Here is an 18,964-nt window from a genome sequence, read left to right as displayed (position 1 = left end):
GATTTAAACACCATTCTCAAATCTATATCCTTTAGGCTATTAGAAGCTATACAAGTTTTATAATTACATTTCATGATTTGTTACGAGCAACCAGACTATAGTAGCTTTACTGAATATATTTCACTTTGATATTGTGACCGATTTACTGTGTGTTTATGGCACCAGTTGGAATATTGGTGGCTATGTTGTTTTGAACAATCTATGCAGTGGTACTACCTCTTCGACTTGTCCTGCATGCACCTGACATTCACACAGCATCTCTTCTTTCATGTCATGTTTAAATCTGTACACTGTTCTACAAATTCAAATGTGTTTTTCGTTAGTTTCCTATTAAAGCCGCTAAAAAAGGGAGATTTTCAAAAGGAATTTTGAGGGGTTCAAAGAAAAGCAAAAGTAAAAGGAAGAATATTGAAATTTAGGAGAGTGCATGATGTAATTAAAAACCTAAGTCATAGCCTAGCCAAAGAAATTAAAAGTAATAATGGAAATAATATTTGTCAAACAAAACCATTATAAAATTCTTAATATACCACCTCTAAATTCTAATTACTAAGATTATTAAAAGAGAATCAAATTTGAAATCGAAATCTATTGATGGCTCAACGATTTGAAAGGAGATAGAAAAAAAATTGAAGTATATAATAATTCTTCCATTCATCACAACAAAAGTTACATAAAAATGTGAAGGTCAAGTTAGAGATATTGAAAATTCATCTTCAAAAACCAACCTTTATCTGTTCTTCACCAAACCCATTTAATAAAAAGATGGAAATCAGACAAATGTCACACCAACTATTTAGAAAAAGAAAAGAAGAACCCAAAAAAAAAAAAAAGTGCTCTGTCTCTGTCTCTACTACTCTCTTTCTTCTCTCTAGCAAACTGTACAATACTTTAGTTAGCATAAACCCAAATCCCTCAAAGACGATGGAATAAAAAATTCATCGACAAATTGCGCCACTCAAATACCCAAACGCATTAAAAAACGAAGAAGAAATTAAAGGGAATAATCTCAAGCGAGAAGATCCAATGGCTGACAAAGTTCCTTCCTGAGTTTGTGTGAGAAAAGCCTGCAAGCGTCAATGCTAAGATCAATGGCCGCTGCTAATGCCACAAATGCAGCCACGTCTTCCGTGCAGTTCACGTGCTGCACTCCAACCTCCACTCTTGGTTTGCTGCATTTCCCTTCCCCTTCAACGCTAGCTCCCATTACAAACCCTCTATACACGCAATATGGCCACAGTCCGTACCCATAATCCCCACTGCTTCTCGGGCTGCACGCTGGCGACATTGGGTTCACCGGCGTCGACCTCCCGTTCGAGCTTCCACCTAAGTCGATCAAGAATTTTCCGCCTTTGTTTATGTTCAGAGCTGACTCCGCCAGTACAATCCCTGCCGCGCTCATCCCGCCGTTCGTGTCTGGAATTAGCTCGAACCGGTATCCTAAACCGTCTGATCCTCCGCGCTCCCGCCACGCCTCCAACCGGCCCCATGGTTTCCATGTGTCGTCTCCGGGTCGAAGGATCAACCATGAACCAGGGTTGGACCGGCTGACTCGGTCGGAACCTGGGGATGCAACAAAGGGTGTGACCATTGAAGCGGCGGCAACGGGTGAGCCGGAAAGGTCGTGGATGGTGATTGACCAACCCTTTCGCTCCTTTCCTGGTCTCTCCCTTTCGCTTCCAAACGAACTAAGCCACCCCCTTGAAGATTCTGTAGGTAATGATCTGGAATGAACTCAACCCGGTTAGAATTGGTAAAAATTACATAAATTAGCAACATTAAGTTGAGGATTTGAGTGTAAATGAAGCATTGAGAGAACAAAAAATGGAATAATACCCATTTACAGCCGTGATTATCTGTCTTTTTCTTGCCCTTTTCAGCTTTTAATCTTTCATTAAGGAAAGAGTAAAGCAGAATCCCCGTTTCCAACATTCAAATTCGAAGAATACAAGCAAAAAAATATAATAGATACGAACCAAGCTTGAAGAACAATGCAACTAAAATCTAGTTGAAAAAACAAGTCGACAAATAAAGAAAAAGAAAAGCTAACAAAGGTTAACAGAGAATTTTGAGCTAACCTGCATCTTTGAGTCCGGTCGCCGGTTCTAAAGCTGAACTTGCAGGTGAAAACGGGTTGCCTGATGTTACCCTGAATCTGAAACACTTGTGGGCTACATTCTGGCTCGCCGTCGAACTGAAATACGAACCTCGGGTCGGGTTCGGCCTTCACGTTCAAATGGAACTGCGCACAAGAATCCTTGGAGTCTTTACCCACCGAAATCCATCCATTGTGAAACACAGTTGCCTTTGATTCAGTTCCCGTCAGATCCAAAGGTACAGACACTCTACCCAAGAGCCTCCCAGAATCGATGCCGCAGGTCGTACCTCTCCTCCCACTGTATATAGAAATTTTGAGGCATGGTTTCGAAGCAAATAAAGATTTCCCGGCGAGCTTGTCAAGATCAACCTTACTGAGATGAAAAGTAGCCGCCGTCGACTGAACTTGACCATCCGGAAACTGATTCCCCGCCTGAATAAACGGTACAACCACCGTTTGAACCGGCAGTTTCTTAAACTTGATTTTACAAAAACAAGGAGACGAAGAAGGATGAACAACCGAACGAGCAGGTTTAGACGCTACCGGAACCTTAAGAGCAAGATTCCCAACAGTTAAACGCACAAAAGGACACGGATCCATGGACAATCCCTCTACACTTCACTTAAAAAAAAAAAAAAAAAAAAAAACCCCAACTCAAAAAGAAACGAAGAGTAAAATCCGCCTGAACAACAAGTCTTAATCATGAAAACAAAACCTGGAAGTAACTGCAAAATGGCGCGTTACATAGACTCAGAAACCCCATTAACATCAACTGAAATTAATCACAGTGCAAAATCAATTACTGTTCGTAGAAGAAAGTACAGACGTTAGGGATGGAGAAGAAGTAGAAGAAGAAGTAGAAGAAGAAGAAGAAGCGAAGGAAGAAAGAGTTTTTAGAGAGAAGAATTGGTTTACAGCTGTAAACAGGCTGTCAAGGAAAAGCCAATTGAGTCCCTCTAATTTTGCTTTTCCCCGCCTCAATTTAATTTCTAATAACGCCACGTCCCTCAGCTCCTAACTCCCTTTACCCTAATCCCTATATTCTCCTGGGGCCCCTCACAGGTTTCGTTTCTCTCTTACATTTCCAAATACACGCGACGCCACGTCATTCGCACGCCACCCTGTCCACCAACGTAGAATCTCTCTTTTTCTCTTCTCCTCTTTTCAAATTTAAAATCAACCAACAAAATAAAAGAAGTGAATATTATACAGGCGTGGAGTCGCACGTGTGGAGGTCACGTGCTTTGAACCTTTGATGGTTGGATTGAGATGATTTGTTGATGGCCGTAGGATTTGTATATAATTTTTATCCAATCACACCCTACACCTCATTTATATTTGACAGCTCAGATGCCCAGTTGGAGCTCCTGACGTCACACATTCTAACTAAATACAAATCCCAAATTTCTTTGCTTCTTCTTGTGTTAGGTTAATTATTTGTACTATATACTATTGTTTCTCCATGATGGGTTTATGAGTTTGTGTTGTTTGTTTCTTTCTTTTGAATGAGATATATTTGATTTTAGTCAAATAATAAACTAAATTTAGCTAAATTTAACGTAATAACTTTGTTCTTCATTTGCTATATCTCATTCGAAAATTAAAGAGTTCTCTTGTTTATTCCTTTTTCTCGTTTGTTGTTTTGTTAGAGCAAGTATCTAAGAGTATTGACAAATTCCAGTAGTTCGAGGTTGAAAATCTACTGAAGTTAGTTAATGTATCATGTTAAGATAATCATTGTTGTCTGGTTGCAAGCCGTATAGAGCGAATAATTGTCTTCATGACCACACTTATCAAAAGCGTGTCTCGATTATAGGTTGAGTATAGAAAAGCTTTTAGGTTATTTTAAGTTTATTTTTATTGTTTCTATATCTAAATCTTGTTATAACTATTCCTTTAGTGTATGTGTTTCCAATTGAGTTGTAATCAGTTTGCTACTGTATTCTTTACATTATATTCAAAGTTTTCCTAACAAATATTTTTAGATACTATAAATTAATGTATAGACTTTTAATAGTCTAACTATTTGAATTAAGTTTATAAATAATGTTCCACGATAACGTAGAGTTGTTTGAATTAAACAAAAACTCGTCATAAAATTAATAACCAAAATTCAACCTACATGGTAACACTATGATATCATGAGTGGAAATAATAGTTTAGAGAAAATTATAATTTTGGTTATTGAATTTATGACGAGTTTTTATTTAGGTTGATGTAAGTGAATTAATATCATATAAAAAAATCAATCAAAACAAGATTTAGAATGTGTAGGTTTTTAGTTTTCAAATTTTAATTTGGTATATCGAAATGTGAAAAAAGCAAATAGTTAACAAATCAAGATATATAAATATGTAAATTGATGTTTTTAGACTTATTCTTTAAATACCAAATACCAAACAATCCCTAATTTTAAATCATTATAATTATTAAAGTTTTCCACTTTTCTATCGCTACTAAACTTAAAAAATAATATTATAATTATTTTTAAAATGTTGTTATATATTTAATCATTGTTGATTATAATACATGATTAATTGGAACAAAAAACAAAGGACGACTTGGTATTGAACAAGTCATGGATCTAAAAATAAAAAGAAAAGGACCTTCCAAATTAAATGAAATAAAAGAGATACTTTATTTTTTATATTTATGCTTTCGGACGGAAGACTTAAAAGTAATAATAAATGTGTACCATATTCAAATGTAACAACCAATTAGAAAACTATACTAAAGTACTATTATTTCAATTTTAAATATCGATATACAAAGAAAGCAGTGCAACGAAAGAACAACAACCAAAGCTATAAATTATTGACTACTAACACGTATTACATGATAATCGTATCGTAAATAGTTTAAACACTATATAACTTTTTTTGTATGGCATTTACGAGACACGAGGATTCAAACTGTCAACTTCATACTATATCGAAAGTTAATACTTAAAATAAATGAGAGAATATATATTTATGGGAGTGTTGGCAAAGCGTTGAGCATTGGTAGTGACAAGACTAAATATCTTCCTTGAGATTTATTGTAAACCAAACCAAGCAATTGGCAAAGGAGACAAAAGAATTCATCCATGTGTCAAGTTGATGATGCTAGTGGAATCAGTTTTACATTTTAAATTGTAGACCATATGATTTTTCCAAAATTATTCCACAAACTAACCTTAAATTACATCATATTTACAATTAAACTCCCAAGTTTTTATTTTTATTTAACAACACTTTTAAAATAACTTATAAATATAATAAAATATCACGATAGATTAATATAGATTATATGTTCGTGTCTGTCGTAATACACATAGACACAAATCCATGGTACACACAAAGACACATAATAGTTCGACGTAAATAGGGTCTAATTGTGTTTTTATATATTAGTTAATTATAATTTGTGACGGTTTTATAAATAATAATTAATTATATATCAACATTAAAAAAAAATTGTAAAAATCTATTAGTAGTAGACTTTTATCGTTGGTATACGTTTATTAGTTATAGACTCTTATTGTTGATAAACTTTAATAGATTTTGATGTATTTACAAATTTTTTAAAAAGTTGCTTTATACTTAATTATTTTGAAGATAATTGCTATATCTGTAACTGTATATAATATATTTTGGTTTATTTTGTTGAAAATAACGTTTAGGGTAATTATAATTGATGGTCATTTTAGGAATAATAATTAACGATATAATAACATTTAAAAAAATTGTAAATATAGCAAAACTATCGTCGATAGACTCGTATGGTTTATCAGTGATAGACCAATATTCGTAACATGATATATTAACGATAAACTTCTATCACTGATAGAATTTGACAAATTTTGTTATATTTGTAAATTTTTAAAATGTTTTTATATACTTAATTATTTTGAATATAATTGCTAAATTTGTAAATTTTTTAAAATGTTGGTATATTGCTAAATTTGGAACTATTTTTAGAGTCTATAAACCCGACAGATTTTACTATATTTACCATTTTTTTTATAACCCCTCCCATTCTTAATTATTAATCTTAAAATTGCCATCAATTATATATATTTTTTCATATTATGAATTGGATGGTTAACAACACAAAGCCCATGGGCCTAGTTAAGGGAAATGGCCCAATAAAGTCCAACTATTTTTTACATTATTCTGAAATGGGAAAAAAAAAAAAGGAAAACGAAGATAACGAATGTAATCCCATTTGATCGGTTTGTATTTGCCTTTCTGACGCTCTCGCTCCGAAGGAACAATGTCGATTTCCACATTTTTGGGCTGTAAGATTTCGGTTCCGCCATTGTTGAACTCATCTGCAAGCAAAGCAGCTCCATGCTCCGCCGGAAATTTGCTGATTGAATGCTCGTCGAGGCCCAACAAGAAGGCGACAGCACATCACATGAAAACAAGGCCACGGAAATCCCAGCCATGGGACATTCGTCGTAAGCCGACTGTGTATCCTCCTCTGCCGCCTCTTCCACCAGACTGGACCTTGGTTTCATCCGTCTCCGGCGATGAAAACGTCGAGATAGCTTCGATTTCTTCGTCTGCTCAAGCACCGGTTACTAGCGAGTAACACTAGTAATTCTTCTCTTTTTTCTTTTGTTTTTCCTGTATTATCATTTGTATCATCGACATTTTGATTGAACTTTTATTGAGACAATTGTGTGGTTTTTCAATCTCTATTTTTGTTAATTATGGTATCTGGAACTGTTTTCTTTAACGAATTGCACATCGAATGATTTGTTTGAACCAAGAATTGGATGTTGTTGCTTCTTGCTCCGGAGTAGAACCCTAGTTCTTTCTGCATTTGAGAAAAAAAGAATAATCATGTTTAAAATTAATAGAAAATCTATCTAATTCTACTCAATCAAAAGAACTCATGAAACAATTCGATGAAATTTACCCAATTTCTTCAATTATTCACTACAACGTTAACTATCGTTGGTTTTTCCTAGTGCGAATTCGTTTTAGTGTTTCCATTAGAACAATTATCCGTAATTGGACCATGCAAATTTGAATGTCAAACAACTTTCCCATTCTTGTAAACACAAGTCACATTTCTTAAATCCTACAAGCATTCGAAAAGTAAAAACCACATTTTGAAATCTATGATATGTTTGGTTGGACGTTATTTCTACTCCCAACTTTCTTCTTCAGAGAAAATCAAACTCTTAATCCCTTATTTTTGCAGTTGGAGAATACTATCACACCCCAATTCGGTGTAGTAAATTATTATTATAATTTGACATTTCAAAATTAATATTCAAATACGATCGATAACGTGAGAGGACTTCAAAATGCCAAAAAGTGAGGTCACCTTATAAAGAATTGATCACATTGTATGCAATTATTTATCAACAATAATTGAGGATAACAATTTTTTAAAAATATAAAAGATTGTCAGGATAACAATTTTTGAAAAATATAGAAAATTGTGGAGGGAGAGTTTTGAATTAATGGTTGATTTACAATCAATAGTTCAAACAAATGAGTATTCTCTCTCAAATTTGATTATTCTTTTTTTTCTTGTTTTAAAAAGTTACATGCTATAGATAAATTATAAAGTTTGATGCAAACAAGAGATTTCGAAATGTAACTTAAATAAATAGTGTTCTTAATTAAATTATTGACAAACTTAACTCCAAAATTCACATTTTAAAAAGTAAAGTAAAAAGGGCAAGAAAAGAAACGGGTACCCGCTATTGAAATCAGGGTCGGGTCGAACTACCCTTATGGTAAAAGATGCGACGTGGCATCATATGGTCAGTCGGGTTTATTTCATAACCCGACTTGACCCGGTGAAGTATCAAAACTCAAAAACCTGTGGTTTAGGGATTTCGCAACCCTCTTGCACTCCTCGGAGCTAAAAAACATGGCAGCATTTTGCCGGAATTTCCATTGAAGGTGGCGGCCGTCCACCGAGAATCACATAACTGTAAGTTCTTTTAGTACTCCACATTCTTACTCTTCTTCAATTTTTTCATTATCTTTCTTAAGCCGGCTCTCTACATTTTAGACTTTGCTATGATTGAAGATTCAAACACCAATCGTTCATCAAAACTTTGTATTTTTAATTCATTACGATGGAAGGAAGAGGATATTATGTGTGTCTGTGTGGGTTTTCGCATTCCCTTACCTCCTAACAGAAGCTTAGCCATACATTTTCTTCGTTTTTTGGCCATAGGTTATTATTATTTTTTGTTTTTTTGGTGCCAATTTTTCTCGTTTTGACGAATGTGTTTTGTACATGCACCTGGGGTTTGTGTTCTTGCTCGTTTTCTTGTACAGGACGCTTCAAAGTTGTAATCGGTTTATTAATTTGGAACAGTTTTTTCTGGGTCAGTATCAAGAATGTCTGCTCCATTGACTCCCTCAAAGAGATCACGTGATCGAAGCTCTGTCAAGTCTAATGGGAAAGGAAAGTGGCAAAAGTCATCAGGTTCTCGTTCGCGGCGAAATCAATCCTTCAAATTGTCTCCTGGTTATGCTGTTTTTCGTGTCCTCTTTCCTGTTTCCAGAATTGACAGCCTTGTAGGTAGAGATGGGGATGGTTTATCTAAAATTCGTGAAGAAACAGGTGTAGAAATCAGAGTAGAGGACACTATCCCTGGATGTGATGAGAGAATAGCAGTAATTGGAGGCTCTAATCAAGAAACTGAAGTGAACCCTGAAAAGAAGAGTAAGGAAGACAACAAGAATTCTGAAGTCGAGGAGAATGATGGTGATATTGCCAAGTTGAAAAAGAAGGAAGATAAAGATTCTCCTCCGGTGGAAGATGCTAAACAGAAGGAGGTTACTCATTCGCAGTTGCGGAAAGCACTCTTTCTTGTTTCTGAGAAGATCTTTGATGAAGAACCGGAGGCAGATGGGACAGATGTTGAAGGTGATAAGCTGCCAACATTTATCTTAAGATTGCTTGTTCTTTCTAGTCAAGTTGGGTGCCTATTGGGAAAGGGTGGCAGTGTAGTCAAACAAATGTCATCTGATAGTGGAGCGCAAATTAGAATTCTTCCCAGGGATAAACTTCCTCCGTTTGTGGCGACCAATGTTGAGCTAGTCCAGGTAACTTTGGAGAGGACGATTATTGTGTGTATCACAATTGTAAAATTTATAAATTGATAGTTTGTAAGAAAATATTTTCCAACCCTTTCCCTTTATTTTGAACATATCCTCCTTTTATGTTATTTATAGTTATTGCTTGGAATTTCATATCATCTATGGAATTACTTCCTTTTTTGGAAAGATTCTTCATCTTTTTAGTTCTAGTCAACTCGTTTTCTTAAGTTTAGGTACGTGGGAAAGTTTTTGCAGTACTCAAGTGGTTATTTGGCTTTATTAACAAGGGATCTACTGTGAATTTTCTTCGCTTCTGTTAATATTTTTTGCTTACTAATACTAGTTTGGTAATTAGTGTGATTAAGAGACAACTCTTTTCTGTAACTTAGTCTACACATTTCTGGTAGTTAAAATTGGCAGCTGCAACTCATATCATTAGTTGAATAGTCATTAGATCCAATGACATGATTTGTTTAGAGAATACTATCTACTGTTTGTGCATTTTAATTTTTATCCCTCATACACGCCCCTAGCATGTAACAAGAAAATGATGACCTGAAAAGAAACAAGAACTAAAGCATTTTTTGGAATACTATTGTCTGACTTTCGGTCCTTCCACAACCACAGTTTTGGAGTTTGGAAACTGTTCAATTATTGATCTCATATTGTCTGTCATTGGAGAAAATTAGTGGTTTAAGGAGGTGACATACCTTGGTTATTGTAAGGTCCATAATTCTGTGTCTTGGATTTCTTGGGCAACACCTAACACAAAAGATTTGTTCAGTTTCTCGTGCCTTATTTTTATTTACACTTCTATTTTGATGCTACGGATGCAGATTAGTGGAGGAATTGATGTGGTGAAGAAAGCTCTTGAACTTGTTTTTCAGCAGCTAATTGAAAATCCACCCAATGATAAAGATCCTGTCGCCTCAAGCAATGCTGCACAGTCATCACGTTCTTCTGGACAGTCTCTCTCTAGGGCTCATGAATCTCCTCGGGGTAGTTCTTTTAATACTCATGGAGGCCCTTACTCTGTGCCACGTGATGTTGGGAATTTTCATTCCAGTGCACCGTCTCTTGCTCCCAAACAGTATGAAGCCTGCATTCCTGGTCGAAGCAAACCTTCTCATGAAATTTTAAGTTACCGTTTATTATGCCCAACTGAGAGAGTTGGAAATGTGATTGGGAAAGGAGGAGCAATAGTTAAGACTCTTCAGCAAGACACGGGCTGTGACATCAAAGTTGTTGATGGTGCCTTGGACTCAGAAGATCGCATTATACTTGTAGCTGGTCCTGCGGTAGGGTAATAGTTCATTGAGTATTCAAATGATGAGCTTTTTGTTTTACCAACACTTCATTAAACCTGTTAGTATCCTTATTTTTCATTAATGTTCTGAGACCAATTGAACTTTGTAGCATCCAGATGACAGAATATCACCAGTGCAAGATGCTGTTTTTCGCGTTCAGGCCAGGATTGTCAAGGCTGCAGCAGACAGCAAGGAGCAGAACTTGGTAGCTAGGTTTCTTGTTTCCTCCAATCAAATTGGCTGTCTTCTTGGGAAAGGTGGCTCCATCATAGCTGAAATGAGAAAGTCGACGGGTGCATATATTCGTATTTTAGGAAAGGAGCAGATTCCGAAGTGTGCTGGAGAGGATGAAGAAGTGGTTCAGGTTTGTTCACCAGTTTCACATATCATACTAATAGTAAGAGGATGATATAAATTGATAAAGATTAAATCATTGCAGATTCATACTAAGTAGTTTTCATTTATTTTAGGTATGGTATTTGACCTGTTCTTCATAATCTGGTTTTTGTTGCATCTAACTTTAAATATTACTGACATAGTTACATGTCACTTTACTGACAGATAAATGGAGAGCCTGAAACCGTTCAAGATGCCATGTTTCAGATTACTACTCGGTTGAGGCATCACTTTTTCCGTGATGCTTTTCCATCAGTTAATAGTCATTCGAATCCTGCATTCATAGATAGACTTCCTTCATTTCCTTCATATTTTGGAAGGAGAGAGTTATCGCCTCCAGGAATCTATTCAAGTTTAGGCCCCTCATTCCACAAGTTTGATGCTCTTAGTGGCATTCCTTCACTCAGTGATTTGCGGGACGATCGACCTCCTTTTCTTCATAGGCCAGGTGCTCCTCTGTTATCTGATAGAAAACCATGGAGCTCTCAGGTATTTAACTTTGGTCTTTCAATAATTAGTTTTGGGTGTTTATATCGGTGATTATTTTTTAGAAGTCTCCTTTTACGTTTCTTATTGTCTTGGTCTAATATTATCAAATGTACTTCGTATTCTTGGTTTATACTTGGAAATATAAGGTACACAACAGTTTCTTCACAAATCATCCAAAGTAAAGAATGCGGCTTTCTGATTATTTTTGTTTGTTTGTTTTGATAAGATGGCTCTCTAATGTGGATAATCTCAGACTCTCCTCTGAATTGTATTTCAGGGATTAGTTGAAGGTGGTGTTGGCTTGTCAGACTTTGCAGGAGCCCACCATAGAAGAATTGCTGGATTTGGAGGGTTTGTTATTCTTTTTTTCACTTTAATTAATTTTTCTCACTTGTGAAGATCATTGTTTAATTTTATTTTATTATGCAGAGGAAATAGTCCAGCTATTATTACGAGCACCACTGTTGAAGTGGTAGTTCCTCGAAACATTGTCCCTGTTATTTGTGGAGAAAATGGGGAATGTTTGAAACAGATTCGTCAGGTATGAACATTCATTACTGTAGTTAAGATCTAAAAGGAAAAAAAGAAAAAGAAACAAAAAGCTTTGTGAATATTACATATTTACTTACAGAATTATTTTGAGAAATGGACACACTGATGATTAATAGTTCATGTCATTGTGTAGATGTTGTATCTTTCATACTTGAATTTTTTCTATCAATATAAGAAACAAAGGGTAGGAGAAAAGAAAAGAAAAGAAAAAAGGAAAAGTGCACTAGATCAGTTATTTGCCGAGCGTGACTTCATTCATTTTTTCTTTTTAATGTTTTTGGACCTTGAAAATGTACCCATCCATTCAGGGATGGATATCATGTATGCTTTAGTTGCCTTTTCTAAGTCTTTTCTATACATGGAATTACTGCCTTAAAGTGATTCTGAAGGAGATGAGGGTGAATATAGAAGCGGTCATTCTAAAATGAAGTTCCAGTTGGTAACCTATTTTTATAATAAGAAGAAACATTTTGTCGTGTTAAAATGAAAAGTATGAAAGGAGCCCTCCAATTAGCAATCTATTGGAACTTGGATATTTATTTCATAGCCACAGCAATCTCACAGGACACATTTGTCTTCTAGATTTCTGATGCAAAAATTACAATTACCGAGCCAAAGCAGGGAGACGTCGAAACTATGATTATAATTTCTGGAACGCCAGAGCAGACCCATGCTGCTCAAAGTCTTATTCAAGCTTTTGTAATCAGCGAGACCGAGTCAAGTTGATTTTTTATATTCAGGTAACTATATAGTTTATTTGGCTATCTAAATATCGTTAAACTCGAGGGCAATGTACTTGCAAGTTCTGTTTCCTTTGGTCTTAGTAGAAATCTATTTCTGATTGTAGGTATATGATGACTACTTTCTTATCTCTGGGCCGATTGTTTTGGAGAAAGGATGTTGCACAGACGAGTATTAACAGCTGATACAACTTGGGGCAGTTAGTTTTGCCATAATCTGGAAAATTTGATACTCTCAGGAGCTGCAGTTTATTATATTTAATGTTTACGGCCTTGTGACAATATTCACCTCTATATATGTAAACACAGCCTAATGATGGCCATATTTTTTGTGAAACTTGTGAGCATTTGAAAATCCCGATTCCTCGACTCCAAAAAATGTACTTAGGTGTTCCCCAAACAAAAAAGAAAGAAAGAAAGAAATGTGTATTTAAGGGGATCATAATGGTAGCTGCACAAGGATATTGATTTTTATTGTGAAATTGCATTGCTGTTTCCCCCCTCCCTTTAAAACATATATTTCTTCATGATGTTGAGTCTGCTAACATTGTTGAAATTTCAGTAGTACTTATAAATTCAAACTCACTCGACAATAATTTACTTGCAGATGGTGTTTTTAAGATTGTACTAGAGTTTTCTACTAATCAAATCTAACTTTTGAAGGGTCTGTATGTCTTGACATCTTGGGCCAAGCCTTGAAGGGATCCAACAGCAGCGATGAGTGAAATGACCAAGCAGGCCCAGCTCAATGTCTTCAACCAGATCCAGGTGGAAGAGAATCTTGGCAGTTTAGTCCTTGCTATGTACATCTCTACGGGGAAGTATACAGTCAATGGCCAAAATGAAGCTGCCCCAATCAATCCAAGGAAATCATTGAAGAATGGGAATATCATAGCTACCACAGCCGTCAATATAACATATATCGTCCTCCAAATCAATCTGAAGTAGTTGAGCTGATACTCTCCATTGAAAGGTAAGTTGATGGTGTGCTCTGTTGTTATGAATGTGCTTTCTGGCCACTTTTTGTTGCACCATTTTTCCACAAACCCATAAAATGGTTGGCAGAAGACCTGCATGTTATATAGTATTCATTTTGAAAACTTAGAACATAAGCTAATAGGAGTAGCAAGATTAAGCCAAGCCTAAATGATGGCATTCGTGTGGGAGTTCAAAAATGTATAAAATGTAGTTAATTTCGATGCCATCGTCGATCATAGATTCCAGAGGCACAAATCCATAAATCGATGGTGCATTGAAAATCCCTACATATGATATATACATTTCCATAACCGTTTGCAACAGGGTTTTCTTATTTTACGAGTGGGACCCCCTGAATTTGGTTGTTAAACAAAATACCCCGTTGTATAATTGAGAATGTGGTCGAGTGGTTTCACCTGGTAAGCACCAATTAGGTGGACAACAATGCAGACATTAGCAAAGTCAATGAGCCAAAAGGGCTCGTAGAAGCCGAAGCCAGTAAGGAAATTTCCAGGTGCATCGTTTCCGAATGCTGCATATCCAACACAACCACATAGTATGTAAAAAAGACTAGTGGTTGTGATGCCTACAAAACTTGCCTTCTTCATTGCTTTGTTTTCTGCTGGGCTTGATCTCAATGTGTCCTGTAATTTTTCAATATAGATTAGTCCTTGAGCTGGTGTGTTTACTTACTTACATTAGTAAATTCAAATAGAGTATTTGTTTGTGTGAATGTGTGGAGGTTTGAGAAATGAAGAAAAGGACAGGAAGCATGGTGGGATGGGGGACAACCCTCCTACCCACCAATGATACAAAGAGACAAGAGTTGGAACATCATCAAAATTGTAAACATGTGTCAGTTTGAGCAGTGTTTGTTTACAAGGAGGAAAGCTGGAGATTTTAATGGTGGGAATTGGAAGTATTGAATTGAAAGTTTAAAGATTGGGTTATGTAGGGTTCCACAGCAAGAAGTTGGTTGGACCGTCGAATCGAATACAAACAAAAACTTTGTGATGAATCGAAGCCATTTTTGTGAGTGGTGAAGATGGTCTTCACAGTACAATGAATATGGTCCTCACAATATTTCTAAACTATGGCCCATAAGGAATCCAAATCAAACCCTAATTCTATCAAATACAATCTTTATCCAAACACCCTTCCAATTTTCCTATTTTACCTTTCAATCATTCACACATATCACTACTTTACCAATATATGTATATATTTGTGTGTGTGTGTCTGATTTTCATCGGTAGCTTTTGATCATTTATTTGTTTTTATTGGAAAAAAGCAGCATTTTAACCTTTTAGAATAAAAATAAATGCAAACTGCAAACTTTTTCTTTCTCCTCAAAGGTTTCTTTCTTCTTCTAAAACAAACATATTTAGAATGAATTGTATTCGTATTCCTCATCTTTGTATCTTCCACTAAATTGTTGTTCAACTATCAATTGATTTTATTTTCTCTTTTCTTTTAGAAATATTTGATTACTGAGAATTTTTTTTAATGTAATTGATAAGAAGAGATGCACAAAGATAAACGATGTGTAAGTATTATTTTCTTTCTCCGTGAAAACAAAGAAAGATGGAAACCTAACTAAGAAAAAAAAACTTAGTTTTGTCGGTAAGTGAGTGCCAATAAATTATGGGCTACACCATTCCTGGGTCACATATACCATTTATGAACTAAATTTCAAACCAATGTCATGTCATTATTTGAGCCTACACATATATTTTAATCCCAAATAACTTTAGGGATTGCTATGTCCACCATCATCAATACATAGGTCTCGTGACTCAAAAACATTAATTTAAAAAATCATCTTGAGGAGTTGCTTTTAAAAGGGTTTGAACTTTGAAGTGAATAAAACAAATATAAACCGTTAAAATTAGCTTTTATAAATATGCTCATTTCTATCTTGAAATGGGTATCATATTAACTTCTATTAACTAATATTTAATCTTTCAAAATCTTAATTATATACCATGTTTATCATTACTTTTTAGAAAAGCTATTTTTCTCCTTCATCTAAGAAGTATGTAGTTCCAAATTAAAACCCTACTTTTCCAAGTATGACGGTTTTAAAATTTTATTTTAAAAGATACAATAATCTTAAATCAAGTTTAAACTTTGTGATGTACGCTGAGTGTTTTATGATTGTATCAAAAAGATGTTAAGTCAATATCACGACGAAGGTGAAGATGAACTAGTGATAATTACTTAACAACTCTTTGACGTTGTCCTATGCCTTTACTATTCAAGTTTTTTGGACTTTTTATTTATTTTAAAGTGATAATAAGAAGAAGAAGAAAGTAGAGAAAAGAGTGTTATTTGTTTTTTTGTTATTGTTTATGCACTCTCTTTCATGTATTTTTTAGACATTATTCTTTGATTTTTCAATTCAACATTAATCGTCCCCACAACTATATTGTTCTTTTTCTTTCTTTCATTTTTGTTCACTCTTTTTGTGCTATTTTTTTTTTCCTTTTTTCTTCCCATTCAAAAGGAGAATCTGCCTTTTTCCTTTTTTTTATTTTTATGTTATAAATTCTTCTTTAGATTATGGTTGAAGTTTCAATTCTTTATCTTATTATAACTAAACAAAAGGACTCTTTTTTCTTTGTAAATTAATCCTTTTTAAAAAGTGGAAGTTAAAAGGGAAAAAAGTAATAATAAAGATAAATCAAAGGAGCAATGAGAAAATGACATGAGCTATAATATTCACCACCAATATTGAGGAATACAAAATATATATAGAGAGAGATTTCTACTAAATAAGTTACAAGCTCAATCCTTCAAATTCGATGTTTGTGTATGATATATTTAAAAAAATCTTAAAAATCAATCGATTCGTTTAGATATAAATTTAAATTTTAAATTTTGTGTTTCGAAAGTTCATCAAAAGGTGTAATTAAGTTATTTAACAACTAAGTGGATAATTGATATTTCAAAATCATACTAAATCTTTGTTTAGAGGTAAAATTGTATGTATAATTAAATAGTGATAGGAAAGATTCTTAATGATAGTAAATGGAAGTACTTTTATGGGAGTAGGAATATGATTAGATTGATATATAGAAGGTACCTGTATTTCGACTAGAACCATAGAGTACGAATAAGCAAAGGCAATATCTCCAAGAGCTTGGAATGCCTTAAAAATCTTCTCTTGTCCCGTGACGTCAACACCAATCGTTGCCCCTGTCAAGGTCGTCCGTGCATGTCCATCACCTTCATATTCGCCAAAATATACAACACAAAAGTTATGTTAAAAAGACGAAATAACACTAATATATATATATATGTATGTATGTATGCATGCATGTATAAATATATATATATATATGTACCTACAACTCTTGCAATGGAAAGTCCAACGCCGATGGCAGCATACGCGAAAGACATGACAGCAGCGATAATCGAGAGGAACGAGAGCTTGTGGAAGTTAGGGATTTGGCTAAGTATAAGTTGTATGGCTGCATATATTATCATGAAGGGATATTGGGAAGGGTTGCAATCTGCCTCATGTCCATATTTGTGGAAACAGTTCGATCTTTTCACTGCTCTGTTTTCATATATTAAAAAAAACTCCTTATTTCAATAACACATTCCATCTATAATAAACAAAATTTCATTCTTTTAAGTTAAACACAATCATAAACATTTACAGTTTTACTAAATAAAACATGAAAATAGAATAATTGGAAAAAGGAAAAAGTCAGAAATGAGAATTAATATTTGAAACAAAACCCAACAAAGCTTTAATACCAATTTAAAGCCAAGTAGTTTGACTTTCGATATACGAGAAAAAAAAAATAAAAAGAGTATGAAAAAGAGAAAAAAAAAAGTTAGTTTAGAATAATAAATCTCTAAAAGGAGAGATTTTTTTCTGCTTTTTTCCAAAAAGCAGCCATAAATATACAACAAATGGTAGTGTTTTTTCATTAGTCAAATGGTAAAAAAAATTATGAAAAAAGAAAATAAAACGTGTACATTATGAGTTGTACGTATCTTTACAGCACATCTAATTGTAATATAACCAAAAGAAATTAATAAATTAGATCTTAACATAACATATTCCTTTTCCTTTTTCACATAACTTTGACTAGACTAGCTCCATAATAATAATAACAACAAATAAATAAACAAATTCGATCAAGATGTACCCAAATCATATGTGAATAGTGATAGAGAAGGTAAGACTTACACCATGCTAATGGAGGCAGTAATGGTGTAACCAATGCTAACACCAACTAAATTACCATATTGAGCCAACCCACAAAATTTAACATTGTTACCTCCTGCAGCAGTAGCATCAAGTAATTAAAAACCCAACAAAACTTCAAAAAGAAAAGAAAAAAAAAATACTAGCTTGAGTTAAATTACCTAAGTGAGCCTTGACAACATCCATATAAGTATAGTTTCGTTTTCCAGTAACAGGGTCTGGAGATCTATAACAATCAGCCAAAAGAGTGGCTGTTAAATATGTAATCATAGAGAACGCCACCAAAACAGCTGGTCCAGCCACCCAACCGAGCTGCGCTATCGCCCACGCCAATGATAGAACCCCTGACCCTATGACCGCTGTTATTATATGCGCACTCGCAGTAACCCATGTCCCTTCATATTATTATTATTCCGTAACAAACACATATTAGTTGAGTAGATAAGACATTAATTAATTAACAAACAAACTAAGCTACCTAGTGTTCAATTTACCTGTTCGTTTCTGTCGACCATCGTCGTCAAAGTTCTTGAGGGCAGCCTCGGGGTTTTGATCAAGGTACATGGAGCTCTTAGGGAAGGGATGTGCAGGCATTTTGGAGGGATTTTGTTTGTTGGTTGGGTATAGAGAAAAAGATGGATTTTGTGTTGGAAGTGAAGGGGGGAGAGAAGTATGATAAATATAGGAAGCAAAAAGGTTTTTTTATTTTTTATTATAGAAATAAATTTAGGGTTAGAGAGAAAAAAAAAAAAAAGTAGAATCCAAGTCAAACAAGGGAATTCTGGTAAGTAAGAAAAGATATTGAAAGAATAAATGAGACCTACTTTCTCTTTTAATTTTCATAGACGTGTTAAGTTATTTGGCTGTTAATAATATTAATGTGGAATCTATGTTTAAAAATATAATAACAATATAGTTTTGGATTGTGAAGCACTTATATGTATTTATATATTTCAAAATAAATAACGTACACACATTAGTAATAATTAGCTAGAATGGAAAATAAAGTAAAGACTAAGACTTAATTAATTTTTTTTGGAGGATCAATAAATAAATAAAAAAATAAAAGAGTTTATATATATATATGTATATATAGATTATAGAGGTTGTTGGTTGAGAATTGA

The 18,964-nt window shown here is 34.3% G+C and overlaps 4 protein-coding genes across 6 annotated transcripts; 2 read left to right on the top strand and 2 right to left on the bottom strand.

Annotated features, from left to right (window-relative positions):
- Nucleotides 1-629: 629 nt before the first annotated feature.
- LOC101220969 lies at nucleotides 630-3,070 on the bottom strand. Its single transcript, XM_004136187.3, has 2 exons — nucleotides 2,079-3,070; nucleotides 630-1,724 (listed from the first exon to the last, which is right to left on the bottom strand). Exons 1-2 carry the CDS (start codon nucleotides 2,696-2,698, stop codon nucleotides 1,010-1,012), a joined length of 1,335 nt encoding a protein of 444 aa, XP_004136235.1. The 5' UTR covers nucleotides 2,699-3,070; the 3' UTR covers nucleotides 630-1,009.
- A 3,282-nt stretch (nucleotides 3,071-6,352) lies between these two features.
- Nucleotides 6,353-6,673, top strand: LOC105435144 (50S ribosomal protein 6, chloroplastic). Its single transcript, XM_011654584.1, has one exon. It carries the CDS (start codon nucleotides 6,353-6,355, stop codon nucleotides 6,671-6,673), a length of 321 nt encoding a protein of 106 aa, XP_011652886.1.
- A 1,216-nt stretch (nucleotides 6,674-7,889) lies between these two features.
- Nucleotides 7,890-13,122, top strand: LOC101221201 (KH domain-containing protein HEN4). 3 transcript variants are annotated; one of them, XM_004136188.3, is made up of 9 exons: nucleotides 7,890-8,035; nucleotides 8,429-9,162; nucleotides 9,993-10,454; nucleotides 10,573-10,827; nucleotides 11,025-11,348; nucleotides 11,626-11,699; nucleotides 11,778-11,889; nucleotides 12,483-12,640; nucleotides 12,748-13,122. In XM_004136188.3, the coding sequence occupies exons 2-8, from the start codon at nucleotides 8,452-8,454 to the stop codon at nucleotides 12,624-12,626; spliced, it is 2,082 nt and encodes a 693-aa protein (XP_004136236.1). In that variant the 5' UTR covers nucleotides 7,890-8,035; nucleotides 8,429-8,451; the 3' UTR covers nucleotides 12,627-12,640; nucleotides 12,748-13,122. The 3 variants fall into 3 exon arrangements, with proteins under 3 accessions (XP_004136236.1, XP_011652608.1, XP_031737869.1); XM_011654306.2 differs by having other exon boundaries at nucleotides 7,910-8,035; nucleotides 8,389-9,162; XM_031882009.1 differs by having other exon boundaries at nucleotides 7,921-8,035; nucleotides 8,444-9,162.
- Nucleotides 13,105-18,508, bottom strand: LOC101221436 (amino acid permease 6). The gene is made up of 7 exons (XM_004136189.3): nucleotides 18,335-18,508; nucleotides 18,002-18,235; nucleotides 17,823-17,916; nucleotides 16,966-17,180; nucleotides 16,704-16,846; nucleotides 14,035-14,262; nucleotides 13,105-13,710 (listed from the first exon to the last, which is right to left on the bottom strand). The coding sequence occupies exons 1-7, from the start codon at nucleotides 18,432-18,434 to the stop codon at nucleotides 13,291-13,293; spliced, it is 1,434 nt and encodes a 477-aa protein (XP_004136237.1). The 5' UTR covers nucleotides 18,435-18,508; the 3' UTR covers nucleotides 13,105-13,290.
- Nucleotides 18,509-18,964: the final 456 nt, after the last annotated feature.

This window comes from Cucumis sativus, chromosome 3 (assembly GCF_000004075.3).
Source record: "Cucumis sativus cultivar 9930 chromosome 3, Cucumber_9930_V3, whole genome shotgun sequence".
Classification (NCBI taxonomy): Eukaryota; Viridiplantae; Streptophyta; class Magnoliopsida; order Cucurbitales; family Cucurbitaceae; genus Cucumis; species Cucumis sativus.
This window is presented reverse-complemented; position numbering and strand designations above follow the sequence as displayed.

Bases quoted from the DNA above. Each gene is read 5' to 3' on its own strand.
- LOC101220969 (XM_004136187.3), bottom strand. From the start codon at position 2,698: ATGGATCCGTGTCCTTTTGTGCGTTTAACTGTTGGGAATCTTGCTCTT. The intron at 1,725-2,078 runs GTTAGCTCAAAA...AGTTCATTCCAG, and splicing joins GACCGGACTCAAAGATGCAG to ATCATTACCTACAGAATCTT.
- LOC105435144 (XM_011654584.1), top strand. From the start codon at position 6,353: ATGTCGATTTCCACATTTTTGGGCTGTAAGATTTCGGTTCCGCCATTG.
- LOC101221201 (XM_004136188.3), top strand. From the start codon at position 8,452: ATGTCTGCTCCATTGACTCCCTCAAAGAGATCACGTGATCGAAGCTCT. The intron at 10,455-10,572 runs GTAGGGTAATAG...TGAACTTTGTAG, and splicing joins TACTTGTAGCTGGTCCTGCG to CATCCAGATGACAGAATATC. The intron at 11,890-12,482 runs GTATGAACATTC...TTTGTCTTCTAG, and splicing joins GTTTGAAACAGATTCGTCAG to ATTTCTGATGCAAAAATTAC.
- LOC101221436 (XM_004136189.3), bottom strand. From the start codon at position 18,434: ATGCCTGCACATCCCTTCCCTAAGAGCTCCATGTACCTTGATCAAAAC. The intron at 14,263-16,703 runs GTACCTTCTATA...GAAAAATTACAG, and splicing joins TGGTTCTAGTCGAAATACAG to GACACATTGAGATCAAGCCC. The intron at 13,711-14,034 runs GTGAAACCACTC...TATAACATGCAG, and splicing joins ACCTAATTGGTGCTTACCAG to GTCTTCTGCCAACCATTTTA.